General features: G+C 40.9%; 1 protein-coding gene across 5 annotated transcripts in view; it reads left to right on the top strand.

Moving 5' to 3' along the window:
* The window catches only part of sorcs2 (sortilin-related VPS10 domain containing receptor 2), a 223,546-nt gene that overhangs the window by 148 nt on the left and 196,714 nt on the right, over nt 1-26,684 (top strand). For 3 of the 5 annotated variants that reach the window (XM_074623539.1, XM_074623537.1, XM_074623538.1), the window contains exon 1: nt 12,125-12,490. In XM_074623539.1, coding sequence (XP_074479640.1) covers nt 12,194-12,490 — 297 coding nt within the window. In that variant the 5' untranslated portion in view covers nt 12,125-12,193. Of the gene's footprint in view, nt 219-12,124; nt 12,491-26,684 lie in introns of those variants that run through there. The other 2 variants (XM_074623541.1, XM_074623540.1) reach the window with 2 other exon arrangements.

The raw sequence follows: 26,684 nt of genomic DNA, 5'->3' as shown, positions 1-26,684 counted from the left end.
TAACACGTCAGTGGTAGACGTGAACTGCCCTCGTCACCCTACCCAAAACAAGGCCTACTGGTGAAAGACTCTTTTCAACTGTCAGTTGGATAAAAACTGGCATCAGGGCATCACATCAGACTGAACTCTTTGTCCTGCTCACCTTTGAAAGGGACTATGAAGTCATTTCAGTGTTCAACACCAAGAAGCCCCGTCGTCTCCTGCTGGAATCATCAAAAGTAAGCTCATTTACAATTACGGGCTAATGACCTATTTCATTATTATTGTTTATTGGGTATGGTTTATATTCGGTGTACAAATTGGATTTTATGCTGATGTTGCTGCCAGCTATGTGTATGACTATGTGGCCGTCGTGCCAGGCTATACTATGCTGTTTATGTTTGTCTTGTTGGATCAGAATCAGCATTTATAGGATAGAATAGAGATGGAAAATGAGCAACTATTGTTTTAGAGCAACAAAACTGACACATTAAAAGCTGTTTATAGGGGTATTACTTGAACTCCACCTGGGGACTGTAATAGTAGGAAATGTGCAGATATGGATCCATTATGTGAGTTTTCCACGCAGCACCTTGAGTGACACTCCCAGTTATAGTCTGTTCATTCAAAGATGTGTTGTCTCTGTCTGCTTCTCGTCAACTAATCAGTCTCACCGAGGATAGAAAGAAACCTTGCATGACCTTTCTCTCCCTCTTTTCCTGTCTCACACACACACACACACACACTCCAATCTCCTTTTCATTTCCCATCTCTCTCTCGTCTTTTCTTTCATTGCACATCTGACAGGGCGAAGCTAATTGATGGGCACGCCATTTCTCCGTGCTCCTTCGCAAGCCCTGCGACTCCTTCATTTCACAGTAAGCGGAGCAGACAGGTTGACATTAAGAGCAGGTTTGTTTCATGAGGTGAACGCATGTCTCTCTCTCTCTCTCTCTCTCTCTCTCTCTCTCTCTCTCTCTCTCTCTCTCTCTCTCTCTCTCTCTCTCTCTCTCTCTCTCTCTCTCTCTTGTTTCTGCTTTGATGAGGCCTCGCAGAGTCAGACTTTGATGTCGTGTCATTAATGAACCTCTTAAAAGACTTTGTGCTTCATGGGAAAGTGACTGGGGCAACGTGGTAGTTCCGAGAGTTACAAGCAGCTTTTTCGTCGGCACCATTTGATAGAAACTCCTTTCGCACTGATGTTACAGTTATTATTTTGAGTGTATAAGTTAATTATATTAGTTTGTAATGATTTTTGTATAGGCTTTTGTAGCTCAGTAGAAATATTAAAGGTCCCATATCGTGTTCATTTTCAGGTTCATACTTGTATTTTGTGTTTCTACTAGAACATGTTTACATGCTTTAATGTTAAAAAAATAATTTATTTTCCTCATACTGTCGACCTGAATATACCTGTATTTACCCTCTGTCTGAAATGCTCCGTTTTAGCGCATTTTGACGGAATTGCAACAGAATTGCGTTGCTAGGCAACAGCTTGGGTCCATGTGTACTTCTTGTCAGCTGATGACATTCACATTCACTGCAACCAGGAATAAACTGGGACACATTTAGAATGTTTTACGTTTAAAATTGTGTCAAGGATCTAAATATTGTATATTTGTGACATCACGAATGGGCAGAAATCCTAACGGCTTGTTTCAAATGCAGAGTTTCTGAATACGGGCTTTGTGAATTTCCCTGTGGATTGAGTGTTTCGATACTTTCACAGTATTTATATAGGATTTAAGCCTGCTTTATAATAAAACAAACATGAAAATCTCACTTTTTTATAATATGGGGCCTTTAAATCTAAAAACTGCACTTTCCCTCGTGATATCTTACTTGAAATGAGGAATATGTTTGAAAACGCTGCTGTATAAGGTCTTATCCCCATTGACCCTATCCTTATTTCAGCCCCTTTCCCATGTTCTTTTCCCCTCAAGTTTGAGTTTGGTGACACATGATGTGTGTTTGTTGGGTGCTTATCTGGGTTAAGGATTTAGTCCTTATGAATAGTCATTGTGAGCACTCAGCCTTGGGGATGGAGCGGGCGGCAGAAAAGAGCTGTCTGTTGTTTACCAGAGACTCTGGAACAACTTGCCTCTAAACCTGGTGTCATATTAAAGGGGCATAAACACCGACGGAGAGGGGTAACACTAGTGCACAGAGGAAAATAAACCTGCACGTCAAAGCCGGCTTGTAATGGAAGAAAGGTCGTGAGCGGGTGGGTGGATACAGACTGTTTGAAAGTTGTTGTTATTTTTCTTTTTCAAGCAAACTAGAAGACAACTCAAGGTTGTTCAATTATTCATGTTCGGGGATCTTTCCCTGAGCCCTTTCCCTTCTCATCCAACGAAACTAACAAGACCTTCACAGTTTTACCAAGAGGATGTTTGTTTTCATGGATATGAATCAGAGCAGGAAGATCGCTCACTAGGGGTCGGATGATGGGCATGGTGTGCAGACCACCAGCAGGGGGCATTCAAACACATGTTTTGATGAATGGACCTGGAGTGGTTTAGCTGATATGAGACATGGATGGAGGAATATGTGCAATAAACAACAGAGCCCAGACAGGGGGGTGGATGCATATTAAGTGGGGGGTCTGGGGGTCGGTAATTTCCTGTATTCTGGTGAATTTCTGCCTTTTCTGCATCAAGTTATGGTGGAAATGTCTTTAATTTATGTAAAGGAAAACAGAATTCAGCTGCCAGGTGACAATTATGACAAAATATAAAGGAATATAATGCAGTAAAGCTCTCAGTCATTCTGTATTGCTTTTAAATATTTATTCTCCTGTAGATAAACTTTTCGAATTTAATGTTAGGCCTTTATAATAAATGTCTATGGTAATAACGACTTAACCCAACGTTCTCTGTCAGAACATTCAGCTATAGTTTATCTGCCAATTTACTTTTTTTTAATCTGCACGATCATGAAATTCACTTCTTTACTGGCGGACTACCAACATTAAAGGTGCATGCATGCTGCCAACTACTGTACCGGAGTGTAACATCATGACATTATAGAGAAAACTGCAATTAAATCGATTTAAATGAAGCCCTTTGAACCTGTTATTGTTTGTTCCCTGTCTCTAGCAGACAAGTTTGCAAAATCTAAAAATGATTACGGAAAATGATAATAATAGGCCTCATAATTAACCCTAAGAGACCCCCGTTTTTGTCTTTTTTAGGAGGGTACAGGAGGTCTTTAGGGGGAGATAGCAGGGTAACAGTAGATGTTACATAGAAGTGGTGTTCATCATCTGAAAGCTGCAGGAACTGAAGATTAATTTGAGATGCAGCTCAGCACTATGTAAAATTGTTCTAGTCATAAATCAGAAATAAACATGAATTAATTAATTAAAATAAATTGTGAGAGTGTATAAGGGCTTAGAACATGATGGAAGTATATGATGGCCATTCCCATGCTCTATTATGTCTCATAAGTCGTTGCAGCAATTTTGGGGTTGCAAAAATCTGCATGGTTGGTGTAATCCCATCGCAAGATGTTCTCTAGTATATATTATTTATTTATGTACGCCTTTCATTGTGTAGTGTGAGGTAAATCAAAAAGGAACAAGCTTTGTATTCTTGTCATGGAATTTTGTATTGTTTGTGTTTCAGAAAGATAATTGAGGTTGTCCTTTTTGTCTTTTATACAAAATAAGTGAAGCAACAATGATGATAAAAAATCATTCAAGGACACCTCTGTATTGAAAACCACATAAACTGCATGGCTTTACACAGTCAATTATTTTTTCAACAATTTTTCCAAATAAAGAGATTAATTGTGTAGTTGCTCTTGTCTTTTCTGTTCTCTCCTCTCCTCTCCCCCGTCTTCCTTTTTTATTTAAAACTTGACACCTGACTGGATGAGGCATGAGGCATTTTTTCTTGGCCTATATATTTTGTATTGCTTTTATAAGGTAGGCTGTAATATTAAAATGCATTTTGATTATCTCCATAGTCTATACTTCTACATATTTCTGTATCATGATGTGGTTGAATATTATTTCTGGCTTACATGAAGTAATGTTTTTTTTGTTTTTTTAAGATTATGTTTTTGGCTTTTGCCTTAGTAATTGTTTTACATATTCATAATAAGTTTGTTTTGGATTTTTAGTCACCAAATTGGAGTCACATCCATATTGCAATGAATTGTATATAAATCAGTGAAGTCTGCGAGTGTGGTGACGTCCAGACATTTGGAGTCATCCAAGTGGAAAACACAATGGAAAAACATTGGGGCACAGCCATCGCTGTGACAAATTCTACTTTGATCAGACAGCAAGAAGAAAAAAAGAATAATATGATGCTGCAAGTCTTTTTTTGAAGCTTCAGTTTTATTTCCAAACTCTGCCCCATTTGTAAAATTAATCAGGGGCGATCAGTTGGACATTAAAATTAGGCTTAATCTGTCCATCTTAATGACACTTTGTCACTTCTAACCCTCCAATCTCTTCCTAGACACACTAATATACCAATCTAAAAGAAAATAAATCACAATAAATCCTCATCAAACTCCTACTAATCATACATTCAGACAAAAAGATGAACATACATCTACTTCTATATTCTCATAGATGGGTTAAAGCAACCAACGCTAGCAGCCATAACTCTGATTAGCCCATCATCCTTGAAGGTTTATTGTAGGTTAGTGTGATTGCGCTGAGAATTAAAGGCCGACCATGACGCAGCTCTGCACATCGCTCACCAGACATCAGCCTCGTCGCCCGCCTCGGAACACAACACTGAACCCCACAAAAAGGATTAGCAAACCCCATCCACAGTCATATCTGCTTAGGAATTGAATTTATTTATGCTGGCACATGTAAATCACAAAAAAAACAAAAAAATGATTAGCTGCAATAGATACAAAATGTTCCCTGTAACTTCTAGGCCATTGATTTAATCATTCAATTCACCTCTTAAGTTAAAATGTATACATTTGGACTATAAACCACAGTTGTAATTTAATTCTATAAGCATGGATGCTGCTCTCCACCAATATGCGAGCGCCTTAATAGGCTTTACCGGTGCAAGAAAATCCATCACTGTTTTATCACAATTTTATGCCGTATAAAATGCATTCATCAGCTTCAATGCATACGTATTTGTGTATTCAACATAGGTAGGTACAGAGCAGACTGTACGTGTTGCTATGCGTGGAGTCGTGAACATGAAAATACTAATACATTTGCACAAGCAAGCGCGCCTGCAGTAGTTGTTTGTTCATGCACTAGTGGCACCGAGGGACATCGAGGCATTGAAATATCCTTGTTTTTTTTCCCACTTTGAGTGTGTATCCAGCAGCCAGGGTGAGTTATCAACCTTGCTGCTTTTAATCTGGGATGACAGAGCATGACTGCAGGGGCACGGGGACCTGTCTGTAACGGAGGGGGGCGAGGAGGGGACAGCTCCCGCGTGGTTCCTAATAGATGGTCACACCTTTTAGACCATGCAAGAGGAGATATGAAATATTTGAGTGGGCGAGCGCTGGTGTCTGTGTGTGTGGTTAAAGGTGTGTGTATGTGTGTGTGTATAAGTGCTTTAAGGATCCTGAACCGAGGTAATCACCCCTCAGGGGTTCAGTGAGGTCGATCATTGGCTGCCTCATTATAGGGGTGGAACATCCCATTAAACCGTGTTTGAAGTATATGCCTTGTATTGGATCAAGGTGTGTGGTTATGCATAGGGCCTAGAAATGATTTTGACTTTAAATATGTATTTTAATAAAATACTTTTCACTTGTAGCGACACAGAGAATTACCGCTCGACTCTGCAGTTCAGCTTCGTGTTGTCTTCCAGCTCATTGTTTGTTTTCAAGGCCCACGACATCCCGTTTGGTTCACTCCCGCTGCTCTCATTAACCTTGTTTCCAGCAGCAGCAGGCAGCTGTTTTCTACAAAAAAAGCTCTGATAAACACTGACACAGTAACTATCAGTGTATTAGCAAGAAAAAATTGCCTATTCACACTTCCAGCAGACATGAAGCACATTAACATTAGCATTAATTTGGAGTTTGTTTCTGGCCACCTGATGAATATTATAGTGTAAAGTGGGTTTATCAAAGTTTTTGTGCTGAACACAAGCAGGCAAGGAAACCAAAACGATGAGCTAAAAGAGGCTAAAAAGCTCCATAGAGCTGTGGGGAACTGCAGAGTTGCTGATAGGTTCATGTTTTACCAACACGTTCCCACTCCCAACTCATCAAATACGGCAGCTTGGTCCAGAGGCCCTATAGGCTTCAAACTATGACGTCAGTTTTACACGTTTCAATTTACGTCTTTACTGCTTGGTTAGGTTTAGGAAACAATTGTGGTTTAGGTTAAAAAAAAATTAATAAATAAAATAATAAATATATATATATATATATATATATATATATATATATATATATATATATATATATATATATATTTATTATTTTTATATATATATATATATATTTATTTATTTATATATATATTTATTTATTTATTTATATATATATATATTTATATTTATTTATATATGTTTGTTATGTACGTGATATAATAAAGTTACGTGGACTTTATCGCTCTTTATACTATTTCAATCAGGAGAGAACCCACGTCGAATTAACAATAATTTATTACGTGGTGCATGATAAGAATAGTGCAAAGTCTTTGGCGATTAGACTCCATCGTGACGTAGTATATCAAAGCGGGTAGTGATGCCGTGATGAGATTAGGTATATTCCCCCCTGGAGTCTCTCCTCGGTTCGCACTGAAATGACAACAGAAAGCAGCAGAGAGGAGAACAGTTTTAAAAATTCGATTGCAACGATATGATTGGCTCAGGAAGCGTGTGGCATAATCAGTTTGGTTATCTAAGAGTGAAACACCCACAGTCAGCAGATAGGGTATAGGAGCCAGTATGGAGAGAGCGAGAGAGACACAGAAAGGTTGTGAATGAATGAGACTGTGAGGAAGGTCTTCCTGACTGAACGTCCACATAAGCTTCATATAATGGGACAATTCTATTGTAAAAAGCTGCAAAGTCAGAGACCCATTTCAGAGTGCATCCCCACAGCATGACCTCTTAGCAAACTAAATTCAGTAAATATTTCATGGCCCTCATTGAGGGGGTGCCGGTGGCATCGTCCCGTTTGTGTGTGATCGCAGATGAGAAGTGTGGATGAATAAAAGCTCGCCCCATCATCTGAACGTAGAGACAGCTCAGGGGGAGGCAATCCTTGGGACGGCGGGAGTCCAGCTTGTTAGCGTGCTGCTGAGCGGCTGCAGAACGGAGCTTTGTTCGTCATGAAGTTTTCATGGATAATTGGATGTTATGAAGATTAATGCGCGTTAGTTTTACCAGAGCCGCGGGGAGAACCGCAAAGGACTTTGGCTCTCAACAGCTGTCTCTGGCCTCTGTAGTGGGGATAGTTGTGATATGATCTCTTGATGCTGATTGATTACCTCATTGATGAATTTCTTTCACTCACATCTCACCCATTGCACCGATGGCTCAGTACAATATGTACCAAAACTGTGCTCTTACATAACCCTGGGTTGATCTGCAGTTTAATATCATTTAATACAAATTATTCCAATTAGAGAATGCAGAACGGTGACAGTAAATCTATGTTTCACTCATTACTATTATTTCCCCATGTACACTGTAGACTGTAATACTCAATAACGAGTCAACCACAACTCCTCTGGGTAAAATCAAATCCACTGCAGACAACATCTCTAGTGTGTCTTTTTTTCAGACTCTTACAACGTAAATGTTTTAGAGTTCAGGAGCGTCACACAGAACATATTAGACAGGAGGTTAAAATAGTACTACTTTTGCATTCTTTTTCAAAACAACCCCCCCTCCCCACACACACATTTCCACTGTGGTATGAAATATTTAAATGCAAGCTCCAGTTTAAAAGGTGCAATTACAGGCAGTGTGCTTGCTGGCAGTAGAGGTCATGGAGGGTTCACGCTCTGCCATCATCTGCCCTCCCCTCACTTGTGCATGAAAACTCAAGATTTAAGGCAGAGAATAGACCCTATTTTCAAGATCGTAAGTTAATTTGAAGTCCTGCCAGATCAATCAGACAAATAGGGCTCTCTTCTGATCTGTGAGTTCTTTAGGCATCACATATACAGTTTTGATACATAATCTAAATGTTGACTGAAGTATTCAACGTTTTCCACGCACATTCATTATTTACGGTGCTGTCTGTTGAATTATTTTGTTTAAATGACTAAATAAGTAAAAAAAATTACTAATAAGAAATCATTTGAAGCATGCTGGATGCTGTGCCCTTTCCTTGCTGTCTCACATTACCCAGTTGTGCTTCTTTGACTTTAGTCTGCTGGGGTTTATCTCTACCAAAATTACAGTATTTTTTGTTTCTAAACTTTAAAACATTTGTGGATTTTCAAGGAAACTATAAAAGAGTTAGAGAAGGGATGCAACATGTAGGCCTTACACAAAATCACTATGACAGCGTGACAGTGTGTTCTTATGTTCTGTCCTCTTCCTCTCGCTTTTCTGGAGCACTGATGCACCATCTGCCCCCAAACCATCAAATATTCAAACTGACTCTGCTCTTCTTCTGCCACTCTGGACACCTGAGTGCACTGATCTGAGACCAGCTGAGCCAACAAACATTGCTCTCTCCATTTATTCCCAACCGGCAGCAACAACAGAAGGACTCTGCGGTGTAAATAATTAACAAAGATCACCTTTTCAACACTGATCCTGCTCATAGTCACTAAGAGACATTCTGTCTTTAAGGAGAGGTTGTGCTGAAATAATAATGCCCAACTCGGTTTCCTACAGATTATGTTAACCCCTAAGAGACCCGCGGGATCGCGATCCTGTTAAAACTTCTCATGACACATTTTCTGCAGGAGGTTTAAATTTCATCAAAACATGATGGTATGATTTTGTTTAGGCAACCTGAAGGTCTACTTACAATGGATTGCATTAGTGACACGTTTTCATGCTGAGAATCAAAAGAATTAAATCTCCATACTAACTTCTTAATCCTGTCATGCCATAAATTATTTTGAGTTTTGTATTTGTACTTAAAGGTTCCCATGAAATGATTTTTGGGCCACTTGGGGGCAGTGCAAGTGTGCCTTAAACGTAATGCCGATGACATAAAAAATGTGATATGGCTAACATGTTAGCAAACAGTTGCCTTTTTAAACCTACAGCAGACATACAGCAGAACACAGTTTGAGCTGCACTCATGGTTGGGTTCAACGCACATCGCAGTGCACTGCGCCCAAAGTTCAACCACGTGGAAGCCATTGGAAAAAAATGGGTTTCAGAGCACAGTTGTGGTCTCCCACTGTGAATTGCAACTGTCTTACCGTCACAGCTCTTTTTAGCTCTGTTTTGGTCTCCACCAACACCTAAGAAAAAAATGTGGCTCCACTAAATGCTCCAGCTGATCATTGTAAGAATAAATTGCATTCAATGTGATTCTATTTTGTAAAACAATTAAACATGAAAAACGTGTCACATGACATTGATAAAACCTACAAGATACAATTTAAAGACACTTACCAAACCCCAGAAACAGGGCCGGGTTAACTGGCTAGTGTGCCCGAGGTATAGTGGAGTAATGTCTACCTGAGCAGAGAATGAAGTCTCTCTCCCTCTGTGTGTGTTGTAATCAGAGCTTCTCTGTACTTTGTTGACATAGCCGGGCCAGCCATGTGTGCTTCTGATGCATGTCCACTGGCTAGCTCATGCATTGCTCTCATACTGCGGTTACAGCTGATAGCCGTTAGGGTTGTTAGCACTGTTAACTGCGAGCAGCCGGTTCAGCCATCGCCATGTTGAGAAAAAAAAATGGTTTATATTAATCGAATTAACATCATGAATATTACATATTTAATGCAGTTCAGCTGCATGATGATATTTTCAACATATTTGTTTGTTTCGGGGCAGGAAATGTTGAAAAATTGTGATCATTGACATTTGACCCCTGCCAATCCCGACCCACCAAGTCATGGATTAATCCAGCCTCTAGCTATAATTGGATAGGAGGACAGACACAGAGGAGAGCTATTACTTAATGGGATCAAATGTGAACTATGACCTCTTGGCCAGCTGGCCACCAACACGCAGCCAGTGAGGCCATGAGGAGGATGAGTGGACTGATATCATGCAAATATGGCTTGGCAGTGTCTTTTTGCCGAATGGTTCCAACTACTTTAGGTCATCTGATTGTTTTTATCTTTTAAATTGGGAGCATAGATCAAATGAAAAAAATAATATATTGGAAAGCTGAAACAAAAACAAACCAGAGAGAGAGATTAGGGCCAACCGTCTCTAAGCTGATTGATTGGAGACAATTTGGATTTGTCCTCGGAGCCTGTGATGTCTTAGTCTTGAGTCATTGTTTCACCTGCTCAAATGTAGTTAGTAGATGTGGACTAAAAGCTTCAACAAATTACACTTCACTGACTGGCTCTCCTGGATCTGTAGAGCTGTTTCTTAATGTCCTTGGGGATTCAAACTGAAACACAAAAGATCACGGGGTTAAACATTGTCCCATTTTGGGTTGATACAACACAGATGCAGTATACTGAATTATTTATCTTGTACCATTTTAACCCCGTTGGGTTATTTATTTGAACAACAAGCTCAAATTTGACCTTATAACTGTCACATTTTTTGTCAGTCCTAGAAAGCGATGTGCATATGACATTTAAAACTGCAAAGAATACAGATATGATTATCATACAGTAAAATTAGTGACATTAAAAAGAGCTACATTAGATTATAACAGTTCCATATTTTAGTTTGGGTAAACAGTAATACACACTAACACTGGGCCAAAACAACCCCTTCGCTTGGGAGTATTTCCATGGGTTTGATAGAGTTTTATTAATCCTTTCGAGTTCTTACTTTAAATGCAACTTGATGGATGGAAGATAATATTTTAAAGGGACTGTTTGTAACTTTTTTACACGTATAAATCTACCGGGTCGGGATCCCATGCGCCGGTCGCATATGCGCGCTCGCGTGTGGCTACGCTGTTCAGACCGCCTGCTTGCCTTCACTCACACACCGCGCGCGTTCTCGCTGTCTCGCTGTCTCGCTGTCTCGCTCCACCTCACGTGCGTGCGCGCACACTACACAATGCAGAAGACTTCGTAGCTCTGAGAATATCTAGTGAATGTACAGTGGACGTTTGTGCAGAAATAACTGCTGCAGCTCCTCCAGACCAACAGAGGTTTCCCGTCTCTTGTGAAGTGGTGGGGGCTCCGCAGCGAGAAACGTTATCGTCTCCGACCGGGTGCCGGTGTCTCCCTGCGGCCGCAGTCGGAGACGATAATGTTTCTCGGGGCTGAAGCAGGAAAAGCCAACACTAGGATCAGCAGTGATTCATGGAGAGACCTTCGCCTGGTCAGCTAACATTACTGCCAAGCAGGTGAAATATAGAGTGATATTGTGGTTTTAGCTGACTTGTGTCGCCTCACTGTTTTGAGCGATGCTCGTTCATGTCTATTTAGAGCGAGCCCGACGCTGACTTTCGTTGACTTAACGGCCACAGGTGTCGCTGTTAACAAGCATTTCTGAAAGTTACAAACAGTCCCTTTAAGCAAGGGAACCCAAATTGGATAAATTTAGATGCAGATAATTTTGGTGAACTGTAAAATACAACAGATAATAGTAATAATAATAATAATAATAATAATGCACAGTGTTTTAACCTAAAACCGACTTGAAATAGGCTTCGTCATATGTCAAATTTATAATGTGAATTCCTCATGTGGGGACTCCTTTTTTTATTTTAATTTTTTGTATTTAAGTTTAAAGGAATACATACACATACTTGTAAAGGGACATGCAGACAGCAACAACAACATATATATAAAAAAAAACAAATGAGAAATATAAGAAGAAAAAAAAGTACTACCCGTTGTAATAGTGCAGTGTCAAGAGATAAGTTCATATTCATATACATACATACATATATGATTCATAACATCATGTGTGGACTCTTGATGAAAGCTGACTGAGTTGAGTCTCAGAGGTGCTGCAGCTGTTGGACAGCAGATGGCACCACTGCGCCGTCCTGTGGCTCCAGCTTGGCACAGAGACGCGTCCACGTTGTTCCTCCCTCTCTCTCTTTCTCTCTCGGCGTTACAGTATACCTATCTATCTTCCACGAGCATCAGCAGTCTCTCCATCAGTCCTCCGCGGTACTGAGCGCAGTTTAAAACATGGCATCTCTGCTGCGCCCCGAACAGCCGGTCGTCTCCTCCACCGCTGCTGCTGCGCGTCTCTGCGTCTTTCTGTTGATCTTCTCGGCCTGGATGTCCGTGCCGGGACCGGTGAGCTGTGACAGCACCGGGGCTGTGAACCGGAGGGAGGACCGCGCGTTTGATAGGAGCTCACCCCGCTTCAGGAGAGCGCTGTCCCGGGAAAAACAGATGCCCCTGATCAGCAGCTCGTTCGTACTCAAAGGGGATGCGACGCACAACCAGGCGATGGTCCACTGGACAGGAGAGAACAGCAGCGTGAGTAGCACTATATCCACCTAATGGTTCATGCACCATCACCATCACACCTCTCTTTGTCAGCCCTCCACCCTCCCATCACTCCAGCCTCATGCACAAGTTATTGTTCTTGCAGGAGGCTGCAGACACACAGTGCGCGTCTGTCATGCGTCACGGTGTGGTTTTTACGCATCCAGGTGTTTCCAGCTGGTGCCATGTTGTCTGGCATCATGCTTTGTTGAATAATCAGGACTTTTTCAGAAACGTTTTTATGTCAGGAAACCCCACAAAGACATGTATAAGCTATACACTCTGTCGACTTCCATTACATCACATGGTGGCCCAGGGTCCGGAGCATCTTGTAATGGTACATGTCCACAGGCTTCGTGCTTTCCATGCTTCCCATTCATTGTCTATGTAAGCAGCCGCACAATGCATTCTGGTAGCGTGGCGTCGCGATTCGAGAAACGGAGCGTCACGACGCCCGCTCGTCTTTTGCATAAAGTTGAGTTCTAGTCTACTTTATGCAAATCACTCAACTGCGTGGCTTATTTCTCGCCTCAAATGTTTTCAGAAACACATTTTGGTGAACTATTTTTGTGAAATAAGAGAAGAAAGTTTCCAAACGAGCCTCCATACTGGTTCCGGTTTGAAAGCTGGGAGCAGCAGCCAACGGCGGGAAAGCGTTCGTCCAATCAGTCGGGGACAGCCTGTGTCTAGTGGCAGCCCACCAAGCGTCCGATGCTTGGAAGCGGCGCGTCCCCTCGCGATAAAAATGCCCCTGTGGACACGTACCATAATTGTCCCGTCCCGTCACGATCCGCTGGTTCATGCACCATCCCCATCCCCATCATATACCGCTCTTTGTCACTACACCTCCACCCTTCCATCACTCCACCCACATAGCAACACATCACAAGTTATTGTTCTAGCAGGAGGCTGCAGACGCACACTGCGCGTCTGTCATGCGCCACGGTGTGGTTCTTTACGCATCCAGGTGGTCCAAGCTGGATGCGTGGTGCCTTGTTTTCATGCATCATGCTTTGTTGAAGGATCAGGACGTTTCAGAACGTTTTCATGTCAGGAAACCCCACAAAGACATAGGCTACACTCTGTCGACTTCCATTACATCACATGGTGGCCCAGGGTCACGAGCATCTTTGTAACTGTCTGAGCAGCGCAGGGAAAAGCAGAGTGAAACATACTATTACCTATGTCCTTTTGATTGAACTTTTAAGCTTATAATTATTAATATTCTAATAAAATTTGAATATATTTGACTAATTTTCCAATTAGTGATCCTTTCGAGTTCTTACTTTACATGTAACATGATGGATGGAAGATAATATTTAAGCAAGGGAGCCCAAATTGGGTAAATTTAGATGCAGATAATTTTGGTGAACTGTAAAAATACAATAGATAATAATAATAATAATGCACAGTGTTTTAACCTAAAACTGACTTGGAATAGGCTTCGTCATATTTAAAATGTGAATTCCTCATGTGGAGACACTTGATTATTTAATAATAAGCATCCATGCCACTGATGACATTCAGAGGTCCAAGGACGCTATTGTTGTGTGAGCACAGTGGTGGAGACGAGGAGTCACACGAAGCCATGACTAAAATATTGATGGAGCTTTTTCCTCCATGAATTTTGCAATGCCTTGTTTATTTGCAGTCGTACCTTTACCGTCAGTGTCTGCCCATATGCTATGCACTTATGATAATGACTGTTTTTGTGGCAACAATGTAGATTTCAGACAGATATCAGAAAATATAAAGTCCCACAGGGTTTGAACAGTGATGTCACCGGAGACAAAACTGGCCACAACATCTGATACGTTCACTAAAATCATTATTAATATTCCTGAGACACTGAATTAAGGGATATTGAAGTGAGTACGTTGGAAATCAAACACCATCGTGAAGAATATTCTAGTGGTTTTCCTCAGGGCCAGGTCAAGTGAGAGCAACCACACAATGTAAACAAGAGCAGTCTTTGTGATGGATGTTGACAGACGCCGGGGGGAATTTCAGTGGTGCATGGTGTCTGGTGGGGACATCACTTGCTATCAGAGCCTTTTTTGTTAGTATAACACATTGCTGTTTTACTGCCCGGTGGCTGCAGGATAAAAAGAACAAAATGACATGAAAGAGAAAATAATCTGACCGTGAAACAGCCAGCAGACCTGTTTTGCTCAAATTTGCTGGAGTTTCATGACAAATTGATTGGTAAATAATGTGAACGCTGACATTTGCAGGTAACATTGAATTAATTTAAAGCTGCTCTGGGCACTTTCACACATTGGTGGGTCCAAATGAGTGCAGTGCTGCCTTCTTAGCAACTTAATGTCTATAAAGCTACTGTATAATGGAGTGCTACAGGAATGAGTCCTGAAAACCCAGAAATGAGTTAGCATTTTAGCACTTCCTGTTCCCTAGTCTGGAAGTCGATGTTTTTTTTTAATGTGTTTTAGTTTGATTTTAACGTTTTGTTCTACGATATAAAATACGTCAGTAAATATGAATTTTGAAGCTTTTATATGTCTTAAAAAGGCGGTTTCTAACAAGTGGCTAAATGAGAATACACGTCATCACGCTGACTCATTCTCCTTTACAGCCACGTTGTATGTATACTTGCGTTAATGTGACCGTGGTGTAGTTTGTTTCATAGCTTAACGTTAGCTTTTTACTTCTGGTGACTGCATTCGCATTTCAAAAATCATAAAAGTGGTGTTCATTTGTGGAGATTATCTTGCTGAACAAAACGTGTAAGTATCATAAACGTGTGTTTCGCTACAGAGCTTATTTTCTGCAGTAACCCCAAACCCAATGGAAAAACCCATTGGCTTTTAGTCAAGGGAACCAAAGTGATACTAACTTCTGGTTTAGCCTACAAATATACGACTTCCCTGCACCACTCTAGAAGACGTTGATACGGCAACGCCACTCACTCCTTCTTTTCATTGGTCCAGTTGTTGCGATGGCAAATGACCAATGGGCACTCCTCGTGATATGAGTCATGACAAAGAGTAACTTACAGAGTTATATAGTTATGTAGTTACGTAGTTATATAGTTACGTAGTTACGCAGTAACGTGGTAACGTATTAACGTAGTAACGTGGTAACATAGTAATGTGGTAACGTAGTAACACGGTAACGTAGTAAGGCAGTAACGTAGTAACACAGTAATGTAGTAATGTAGTAACGTAGTAACATAGTAATGTAGTAACATATTAACTTAGTAATGTAGTAACACAGTAACGTAGTAACGTAGTAACACAGTAATGTAGTAACAGTAATGAAGTAATGTAGTAACTTAATAACATAGTAATGTAACACAGTAATGTAGTAACAGTAATGTAACACAGTAACAGTAACGTGGTAACGTAGGCTGTGCTCAAATCACAGATGAGACTGAGGCCTGTCAGCTGGTTAGCTGCCATGTGTGTCTGTTGGACTCGGTAGTGATATCCACAATTTTAAGTGCTTATCTTTTTTTGGTTATTTACTAATTACAATTAGGCTACCAAATAAAAAGAATACACCAGAAACACCAAGGTTATATTGTTTCATTTAGCCAAAGTTCATTTTGAAATCAGTTTGATCAAACACTCGGACAAACTGCCCAAAGTCACTTTTGAGGACAAGGCACTACAAATTAACAATTCTAGTACTTTGGCATTTCAGACTGGCCATTTAAGTAATTAGAAAAAATTACATTCTCCCAATGGACTCCGGCCTTTCTTGTGATGAACTTCCCTGTCTCCATCTCTTTTTAAAAAGAAGTTAATCGAGGCAATAAGGCCTGCAGGAATCCCAGCGATCAGGCTCTGCCAGCCATAGGAAGTCTGACTTAGCCTATCTTCCATTAACTTGCCGTGGATATGTACTCTGAAAGGTCAATGAGACTGAGTTCATCCCAGCCTAATAAACACAGACAAATGGTGCCATGCAATTTCCTTAAGGCTGACATTTATGAGTGGTGCCCAGATTGATGGGTGGGGAAATGAATCTCTTGCCTCCCATCTTGTTTCATCATTGTGTTTTTAAGTCTTTGAGGTTCCAAATGGAAATCACTGATGAGAGGCTCAGCAGCAGATGACTTCTGATGGGTAGTCAGGAATATGATATTTTTCTGAAAACATGCATATCACTTTATCTTTTGTTGTGTTCCTTATAGTGATCACTACATCATCATTGTAATATGTGTACGTTTGTGTTCTGGCCGACTTCCATCTCTCGCCAGGCTGCAAAGGTTTTTTTGACAAGAGGATGAATTGTTCATCTAAGCTTCATAGTAAGCGAGCTGTTATTGAAAACAGCTCTTGTGTGCTCCCCTCTGTCTCTGTAGCAACAACGGCGACAGACACTTTACTTTGGCAAGCCTTGATTGGTCAATTGATGGCTTAGAGCATAAAAGAGCTTTCCCTCAGGCATCCCCCAGAGGTGTCCTTGAAGAGCAGAGATAGCAGGTAAAGTGTGTCTGTGAGTATAAGGGGATGTTTTAGAGTAAGAGCATGCAGATATTTAAGGAAAATAGAACAAATAAGTGGATTTGGATTCTACATCAAAATACAAGTGAAACAGAAAATACTGCTTTTCCGTCAGGTTCAAGATCATCAGCATTATAAAAATCTAATACTGAGGAGGTCAAAGGTCACAGCCACAGCTCCTTGATAATATTCATAAACTCTCAAAGATGGAATTTCTAAGACAATAACTCCGAAGAGATTTTTCTCTATCCAGCGTATTTTGTGTCTGTAATTGTCCATAGTAAAATATGCATGTACGCTATCTCTAATTAAGTAAATATCAAAGAGACAAAAAGCAGCAGGCTTGTTATATTCAAATTCAATATCTAGCTTTGGTTATTATCATGACATTTTGAGCTGCTTTTTTACAAAGAGAATAACTGTCAGTTGTTGTTATTATTAAAGAGAATGTTTTTATTTTGCCAAATATCTATGGGGAAAATTACCACATTTGTTAGTTTCTGTAGTTGTTGTTGTTAATTAAATTTAATTATTCTAAAATGCAGAAACATTTTCTAAGGAAAGTGCTACCAAACACCTCATGTTCACAATATTTTGATACTTTCAAGACCTGGGCCTTGAATCAGTGCTGTCTTAATGAACATGCATTTCTGATAGAAACACGTAAATGCAACCACTTAAAACATCAATGATTTATTGTTACACTTCCATAAAGTTGGGTGACTTATAAGTAAAAGGTCTGAAAAAGAAAGGTCAAGATTGAAGCAGCAAATGCTAGTATGGGTCAAGCTCCACAAATGCTGGATCCTACACTTCCCATAATGCAACTCGATAGTCTTTTAGCCACGTCTTTCAAACATCGCAACCCTATTTTGAAAAAAATACTCTCAACTCAAGGTCCACTTACTAGCTTTAACAGACAACTACAAAAAACTACATCAACTGATGAAGACTTTATTCATTGATGGAGCCCTGCAAGTCACTGCATTTTCTACAACATTGTCCTGTAAATATGTCAGAATAAAAGCCTCATGTTAACAAATGAAGGAATTCTGTCCACAGAAAAAAAGGTGTTGATTTAAAAATAAATATTCTACAGATACAGACATTGAAACTGTAGTAATGTTGCTGGTATGATGTCAATATACTGTCAAAAAATCACTTTCTCTGTTGCTGTGAACCGTGCGCGGCTGGCGTTAAAAATAGGCGAGACCTCGAATCTCTAGAAGAGACGCAGCTGAAACGCAGCCAAGCTGCGCTGCTCACGCGGGTTAATAAAAAAAACAAACACGCGCTGCTGATGTTCCCTGTGTGGCCCGAGATTTAGGCCCAATCCCAATATCCACATTCGCGGACTTTCAGGCTCATTCACGCAAAGTCTGCGAGGGATAAGAGCTGTCTCACTGTCAAATCGTCAAGTGCATGAGGGCTCTCTCACAGACGCATGTTGAGCCCTTTATGCACACTTAGGGCTTAGCGTTTAGGGCATTGGGATTGGATCATAGACCGCACCAGTTTCCACTTGGATTGTCTCATTTGATTACAACGTTATAAAATTTTACACATTGGATCTCCAACATGCTGAGTATGTACAAGTGATTTTAATATTAAAGGTCTAACGATTCAGGATACTAGGATATTATTTCCAATGAAATAAAAAATACATTATTATTCACTGACACAGACATAAACATGCATGCATGCATGAATAGCTTGTGAGTCCCAGAAGACATCCTGGGAAGAGACATGAGGCTGTATTACATGATAGCAGCATTGTGAATGAAGAGAGCCTCCACTATTGAAAGGACTCTCTTTGTTCCTCTCTCTCTCCTCTCTCTGAGTTGTTGATCAGCCCCAGGGAACTCTGAGCTGTGTTCCTCTTCCCTCTATTTCTATCTTCTCTCTATGGCGATGAACAGCATCACTGTGCGTGTGTGTGTGTGTGTCTGCGATGGGTGCATTTGTACCGGCGAGGAAACGGCACTCAACATTTAATAGGGTTTCTCTATTTTGCGTTTATCGATTGTTTCACAGAGACACAAATTTTACATTGGTATTGCACTCGCACCGTTTTTTAAATTTGCCAGTCTGTGTGCTTGCATGTGTGTTGCTGATCCCTGTGGGCTGTCCCACAGTAGCCTAAGTGATTAATGAGCGGCACAAGGGGCGCTGACAGTCCAAACTCTCTTGCCTCCCTCTGATGCCATAGGGGAATTGTGGGTAATTCCTGCCACTTCCCGGTTTAAGAGCCCTCCTGTGTGGGAATAAGTGAAAGTCGACGAACAACGCTCAATTTATGGACTCATAAATGTTCAAGGCTTTAACATATAAAAACAGTATAAAAGTAAATGGCAATCACTTCATCCACTGTGCATGTAAGCTTCAGTTGACATGACCAGGCTGAGAGAAAACAGTCTGATATGCAGCTTATAAAACAATCTACAAACAATGTACAGCTTTATTCTGCACTTTAGTCTATTTAAAAAAAAAACGTTCCACCTCAGTTCTTATCCCGCATTATATTCCATATTTGACATTTATTAATCCCCTGGTCTCTATATCTACTATATTTTATTATCCAGCACTATATCACTATTTGCACTATATTCACATTTTCTATAGTTCCGTATCTCAGTTGTTACCCTGCACTATATTCATTTTAACAGTTTTCTTCATCTCTTGGTATTTTTATATCTGGTATATATCTATATCTATAGATATAGATATATATATATATATGGTGGTGTATCTATATATGTGGTGTATCTTGACAAGTTGATGCTCATAAACCTGTGATGGTGGTGGTGTGTCTTGCTCCTACTAGCTGCTCTGTGAGACTGTACCGAGGGTTCTTTTGAGCTAAATACTACGACACAATGACAAAGTTAATATATTGATGTTTAGCAGGTGTAATCTTTAACCAGGTTTGCCATTTTATTTCAGCATGCTAACATATTCTAATTAGCAGGAAATACAAAGTGGATATCAGCTGAGGCCGACGGGAAGGCCATTCGTTTTGCAGGGTATTTGCTCATAAACCAGAATATTGGACATGATGATGCCACTAGCTGAAAAGAATCACCAAAGTTATTATATTTCATCCTTAGGGTAACATGAATGTCTGAACCAAATTTCATAGCAATCCATTAAATGATTTCACTCTGACCCAAAAATGTCCACTTGCTGGTGGAGTTGTGAAAGGTGAGGGGGATTGATGCACCTTCAATGAACCGTGTTCCAAACATTGTGCCAATCCATCAAGTAGATGTTGAGATATTACACAGGATGAATGGTCAGCGGATTATTAGTCTAAATATATTTGTCATCACCATCCCACCTCCTCCTCCTCATCTTTCTCTGCCTCTTCTCCTTCTTGGGTTGAAGGTTCTTTACGGTTCATTTTGCTTTCTATCCGTAGAGAATATGAGGTGATACCACTTTTAACCCTCATCTTCCCCTCCTTCTTACCATCCCCTCAGGTTACCTTGCCAACACTACCTTCAGATTGCCAGCATTGTTTCAGCCAATCAGGTCAAAGGATTATCCGCCTGCAGGATACATTTAATCAAAACACGGCATTGGTTGAATTTAAATCGAGCCTTTAGAGGGAACCATAATGTTTTATAATCAGATCCTTTATTTGCATGGTAAATCATGCAGGTGTGTACACACACACATATATATAAGCGGTATCAAAACAGAGCCATGCACTCTCTCACCAGTCACACATGCACACACACTATCTCGTCTCCAGGGTCCTGACTTAATGTGAAAGGCATTTGTTCACGCTTGACATACTGAGCAGACAGTTCATTTGGCCCCTGGTTATTCTGTGGAAGGAAAATTGTTTGCACATGTGAGGAGAGCCTTTCTCATCATTTATCTTGTCTGCCCTCGTTCATCCTGCTTAAAGAGACACTCCAAAAACCCCAGACTGGAAATCATCAGACTTGGTTGTCCTTTGTCTCTTTTTAATGTGAATCCGTCACTGTCTTGAAAATTACAAAGTCCAGTACCACTCACTACAGCAGGCTTTCCATCCAGCATGGCTGTCAGGACACATCTATAGGCTCAGTTCGGTGTCCTTCTGCAGCATCAGATGGCTCTTGGCTTCCTCACATGGATGACTGATTCCTGCCATGTCATTATGAAGGTTTGATAGTGTTTCATGATAGTCAAAGTAGTTTTTCAAGCGCTCAAAGATTCATGACAGTGAGAAAAAAAAAAGTGAGAAAACTGCATCCTAGTGCTGGATGTATTTGCAATGGACAATCCGTGTACCTGGCACAATGACGCTTTGTCCACACTGGGAGCGTGGCGGCTGCGTCGCGTGGCGGCTGCGTCGCCGTGGCGGCTGCGTCGCGTGGCGGCTGCGTCGCGTGGCGGCTGCGTCGCGTGGCGGCTGCGTCGCGTGGCGACTGCGTCGCGTGGCGTTTCAGCATGTGTTTCTGCTGCGTTTCTTTCCCTATCTTTCTACATAGTTTGCCTTTCATAATGGACATTTCATTTCATTATAAATGTCATTTATATTTATTTTAAACAGAGAAAGGTTAAGAAACGTGTAGAATTTGTAAATAATAGTAAAAATCCACTATTAAAACCCTGTACTTTATTCATTCATGGAACTGTGCAAGTCACTGCATGTTCCACTGCACTGTCCTTCACATATTTCAGAATAAAAGCCTTGTGTTAACAAATTCTGTTAAGGAATTCTGTCCACAGAAAAAAACACTTGAGGGCTTTTATTTTGAAATGAAAGCAGAAAGTGTTGATTTAAAAATAAATCTTTACTTTTTTTTTCATCTCCGTAACATATTCTACAGATAGACATCAAAACTGTAGTAATGTAGCTGGTATGATGTCAATATACAGTCAATAGATCACTTTCACTGTCCGTTGTTGCTGTGAACCCCGCGGCTCGCGTCAAAAATAGACGAGACCTCGAATCTCTAGAAGAGACGCAGCTGACACGCAAGACATGAATACTGTATATCTGCGTCCGATCTGTTGGCAGAGCCGACACAGAAAACAATAGTTAATTGGAAACATAAAAGCACTGTGGGATGATGGAGTCCTTCCTCTTAGTATGGCCTCAGTGTTGGCATGGGACAGCTCTTTGCCACTTGGCGGTAGCGGTAGCGTTTGCCGCTTCGATGCCACAGTTGCATTGCTAATGAGAACTTGGGAAGGCACAAGGAGCAGCATGCTACTGTTACTGTATAATCAAGTGTTTAGTGATGCCAGGTGGATGCTGGCTGCCCACCAGAGAAATAAAAGCAGCGAGGCACGTTTGTCTTACAGGTTGTTCCGAGGCTGCTGGCGGCGGGACTGAGAGATTGTTGTCTCTTTGTTCCTGCAGTGCTGTATGTGTGTGAGGAAGGTGTGTGTGTGTGTGTGTGTGTATGTGTGGTCTATTGCTAAACAACTACCAACTCTCCGCTTGGAAAGGTGGAAACTCTTAAAGGCAAAATTACTCAATATAAGCACGTGTGTTTGTGTGCATGCCTTTTTCTGTGTGTGTGTGTGTGTGTGTGTGATGGAGCTCGGGGACCACTGGTTGCCAAGCGACAGCCAAACAAGAAGTTGGCGAGCTGCGGCACATAAGAAAGCCCCTCATCTCGAACATCCCAGACATTCTCCCCAACTTTCTTTCCTTTGTTACGGTGCTAAAATGCAGCCAGCATGCATTCATTGTTTTTTTTCTCCAGTTTTGTCCCTGTAAGGGAGGGCTTTTATTTTCTCTCATATCTTGTTGTTTTGTGCCTCATCGTCTTCTGCAAAGTTGGGCTGCCGTGGTTGAAAGCTCCTGCTCATGTTGCCCTGGCAACCCACACTGGAATCCTGTTGGGGTCTTCCAGTGGTTTGGTTTCCTGATCTGAATTCAGAGTGGCCTCTCTCGCCACGCCTCGCACTTCTCCCAGGTCCTGCTCTGGCACTGATATGTGACAGTCATATTGAAATCCTCCTATCTACAAATGTCAACTTTTCAGGAAGAAAGGAAAATTAAACTATATTTTTATGTCTTGATATATATTTTTTTGTCCTGTCATTGATGTAGACTAATGCAGACTTGCCACCCATTAGTATTAGAATGTAGATTTATGATACGCAGATGATGTGTATTATTATCTCTGTTATACTTTTGAGTGTAAACATTTCGTCTCGTTCAGAAGCCGACAGTTTCTTTAACTGAAGACAAAATGTTCAAATGACTAAGATTGGAGTTGAGAAGATTTCACTTGACAATAACAATATGAATAGGTTTGCAGTATTTGGCTCTGAAAAAAAAAAAGCTTTTGTTTGTGTAATGTGTGTATGTGAGGGGGAGGTGTGAGATGTGTGTGTGCCTGCCTGCCTGCCTGCCTGCACCTACTATAGGAGCAGTGGGAAAGCTCTGCCTATAGAGCTCCTCTGAGAGTTGTGAAATGCGGCCCAGCAGGGTTTCTCCAGTATTTCACCCTCCCAGCAACACATTTAGAGATTGGATCTTCTTCCCTCGGTGCTAAGCCGTCCCCACTTTCTATCAAACCCCCCCCATCTGAACCCCACCTCTCACCAGGGACCGGAGTATTTTCAGTTTCCATCGTAAGCCAATTGCACATAACAACAGCGTGGAGCCTTCCAAACAAGTCGAGCGTTGGAACAGAAATATGGATACAGATATAAGACGGGACTGTCTGCATTCTTGGTTATGATTGGCTCAGGCACATACGGAAATACACAGTAAACACACAAAGCGGTTGCATAACAGTTTACATATATATATTTAGAATATCATATCACACATGGATTTTGGATCAGTTAACAGGACTTTGTTCATCTAAAATAAGTGTAAATATTTCCCCACATATTTCCATATGTGCTTTGCTGGAAACTGAAGATGGAAAAGGTGCTTGGAGACTGTCCTCCCAAGTGTAATGAGAGTGTAATCTGTTGTTAGTTCAGATGGCTAATACAACGTATGTTGACATTTTGCTGGACACCGACTTGTAGTAGCCTTGTGAATTATGACTTTTGTCTATCAGGAGCAAACACAGAAGTGTTATATGGGAGCTGATCGAGATGGATGGATGTGTTTGACCTTGACACGCGATACCTCTGTCTATTACACAGCTGTGTTGAATACTCGATTCCGATTGGTCAATCACGGCATTTTGCGGTCTGTAATTTCTGTATTACAGACCGTTGCTATGTATAACAGAACCGTTGCTATGGGCGCAGCTCTGATGTCAGACTCTGGCGGACCGTTTTTGTGTCAAAATATTGATTTCTTCAGTCAGTAGCCGTGTAATAAGCGGGATAATGTACAGTTAGCGTGTCATTGTTGTGAAAGAATCCCCTTCAGGGCGATGCTGCACCCCGACGGGAAGCGGGGATTCTTTCACAACAACGACCGACTTGCTGTACATTATCCCTTACTTGTTTCCCATCTTCTACTGACAGTCAACGTTGGCTTCTGTTAACCATGACCATTTACCATATTTCCCTAACCATTTATTCAACCCCAACCGAATTTGTTGCCCCAACCCTAACCAAGTTTATGCCTAGACCTAACCAAACTTTAACCATAGCAGTGGCAGATCAGAAAACATCATCAGTCATAGAGTATGAATCCTTTTTGTAGCGGTTGTGGAAGGCACTGGCTAACATGCCGTGCTGTCATTGGGGTATCACATTAGAAAATGTTCATATGTGTTATTTAAAGACAATCACAAAAATATCAAATTTTGTTGTTTAGTTTGGAGGACTTGTTGGCCTTGGGGCCATATATACTGATTAGTATTTTGATTAGTTTGCATATTCCTCTAGGATTATATAATACATGATGAAATTGATGGATATTCAATGTGTTTTGTATGCATCACACATTTGCTGATTTACTCTACAAATTCAATAGCATGAAAGCTGTGAAGCTCAGTCATTTACTGATTTGGGTTTTGTGTTACATTGATATGATACTTACAGTACATGTAATCACCCATAGAGATTGGGCATTGTGTCATCATGTATATTTAATTAATTATTCCGTTAAGAGACCAGGAACCAAAAGTGTCATCTTTACCTTTTGACCATCTTTGTCCGAAACATCATTCATTCTCATACGACTGTTTTCTTGTCTAGGTAAGTCCGTTTCAGCATGGTGCTAAAGAGAACTGTTCATGAATGGTTTTGGTTTGGTTTAATATAAAAAAAAAACGTCCCTTTGGTTATTTAGAGAACCCTGTTTTTATAAAAGCTGTCATTCTCTTATGTTCCCAGTTGGCCGAAGTTTATCTTGGAGCACAAACCCAGACTCAAAGTCAGCCTTGTCTGCAGTTCAAAGGCAACTCTGCTACCAAGGTCTACCAGGCATGACGTGTGTTCGGTCGCAGTGCCGGACCTCACACACACCTACACACACACAAGGCAGTAAAATGGGGGAATTAGCATGTGTTGACAGACGTGAAGCTTGCCAGTAATAATTCCTCTCCCTGGAATAAAAAAGGCTGAACATTTGTGACTCATGTTGATAGCAATTAGAGCACCGGAGTATCATGAGAGCGGTGGCAGTGTGGCGAGTGTGTGGGAGGAAAGAAAAGGAAAGACGAAGGAAAAGGACAGGAAAAAAAAAAACAATAATTCCACACTGGGGCCTCTTTCATCTAAACTCTGCTTGTTTTTAACAAACGTGCTGTCGGAAACAGCGGTTGTTTTACATGAAAAAGACGAGGCCGTGCGCTGTGATCTGACGCTGGCAACAACGCAACATACTCTGCTGGGCTCTCCGACTGTTTTCTACCTCCATCTCTCTCTCTCTCTCTCTCTTTCTCTTTGTCTCCCTCTGTGTCTCTCGCCCTCAACGGTTTACTTTTGCTTGATTGAAAGGAGACGTGTGCCTGTGAGCGAGAATAAAGATGCAAAGCAGCGACAAATTGAATTATTGTTTGGAGTGCTGCTTGTCACAACAGAGGCTTTAGGTGATTTCAGTCCTGTGTAGAGTGAAGGGAGAGACGGAGTAGCTTACAAAGACGAGGCGACAGTCAGCCACTGGGACACTAAAAATAGACTTAAATGCAAACTAAAAGGGGTGATAATGTGGTTTTTAATATGCAGGTTAGTAATTTGAATAAAAGCTTTTCAGGTATGGATTCATGCAGCAGCATTTCTTTAGCAGGTCTCTAAAGATAGAAAACGCTTAAGGCTTGCAGTAGAGTCAGGAAGATGAGATGAGATTAAATCAGGGAAACTTTCTTTAAAGAAAGAATATAATTTGTAGATTATTTAAAATATGAAATGCAAGTGATAAAAAGAATGGGCTAGAGGAAGGTAACAGATGAAACAAGATTATGTTTTTGCTGACAGCGGGTTAAAGTGAGGCTATAAATGGGCTACAATTGTTAATTTGTGCATAAAAACCTTACAAAAATAGCAGAGAAGATGCAATAACGGATGTTGGAAACTTTTTTTTTTTTTTAACAGACCTTGATCTCAAGATCTCACCTGCCTCTTCTTATTCTTCTGTAGAAATAATGCTGTCACTTACCGTTACATGCTCCAGCTCCAGCAGATAGACCAAATAATAAAGAGCGGAGGTATAGAACGGAGCGGGTGTGTTTGATATATGTTGCAGCAAAAAGAGTAGTCAAGTGACAGCAGCAGTAGACGGTTGATTGCCTGAACTAGCCTGCAGATTTTGCTTCATTCATTTAACAAGACTATAGTGCTGTGTCCCAATT

Source organism: Sebastes fasciatus, chromosome 22 (genome assembly GCF_043250625.1).
Source record: "Sebastes fasciatus isolate fSebFas1 chromosome 22, fSebFas1.pri, whole genome shotgun sequence".
NCBI classification, from domain to species: domain Eukaryota; kingdom Metazoa; phylum Chordata; class Actinopteri; order Perciformes; family Sebastidae; genus Sebastes; species Sebastes fasciatus.
Note: the sequence above shows the minus strand (reverse complement) of the source record. Positions and strands in the feature narration are given on the sequence as shown.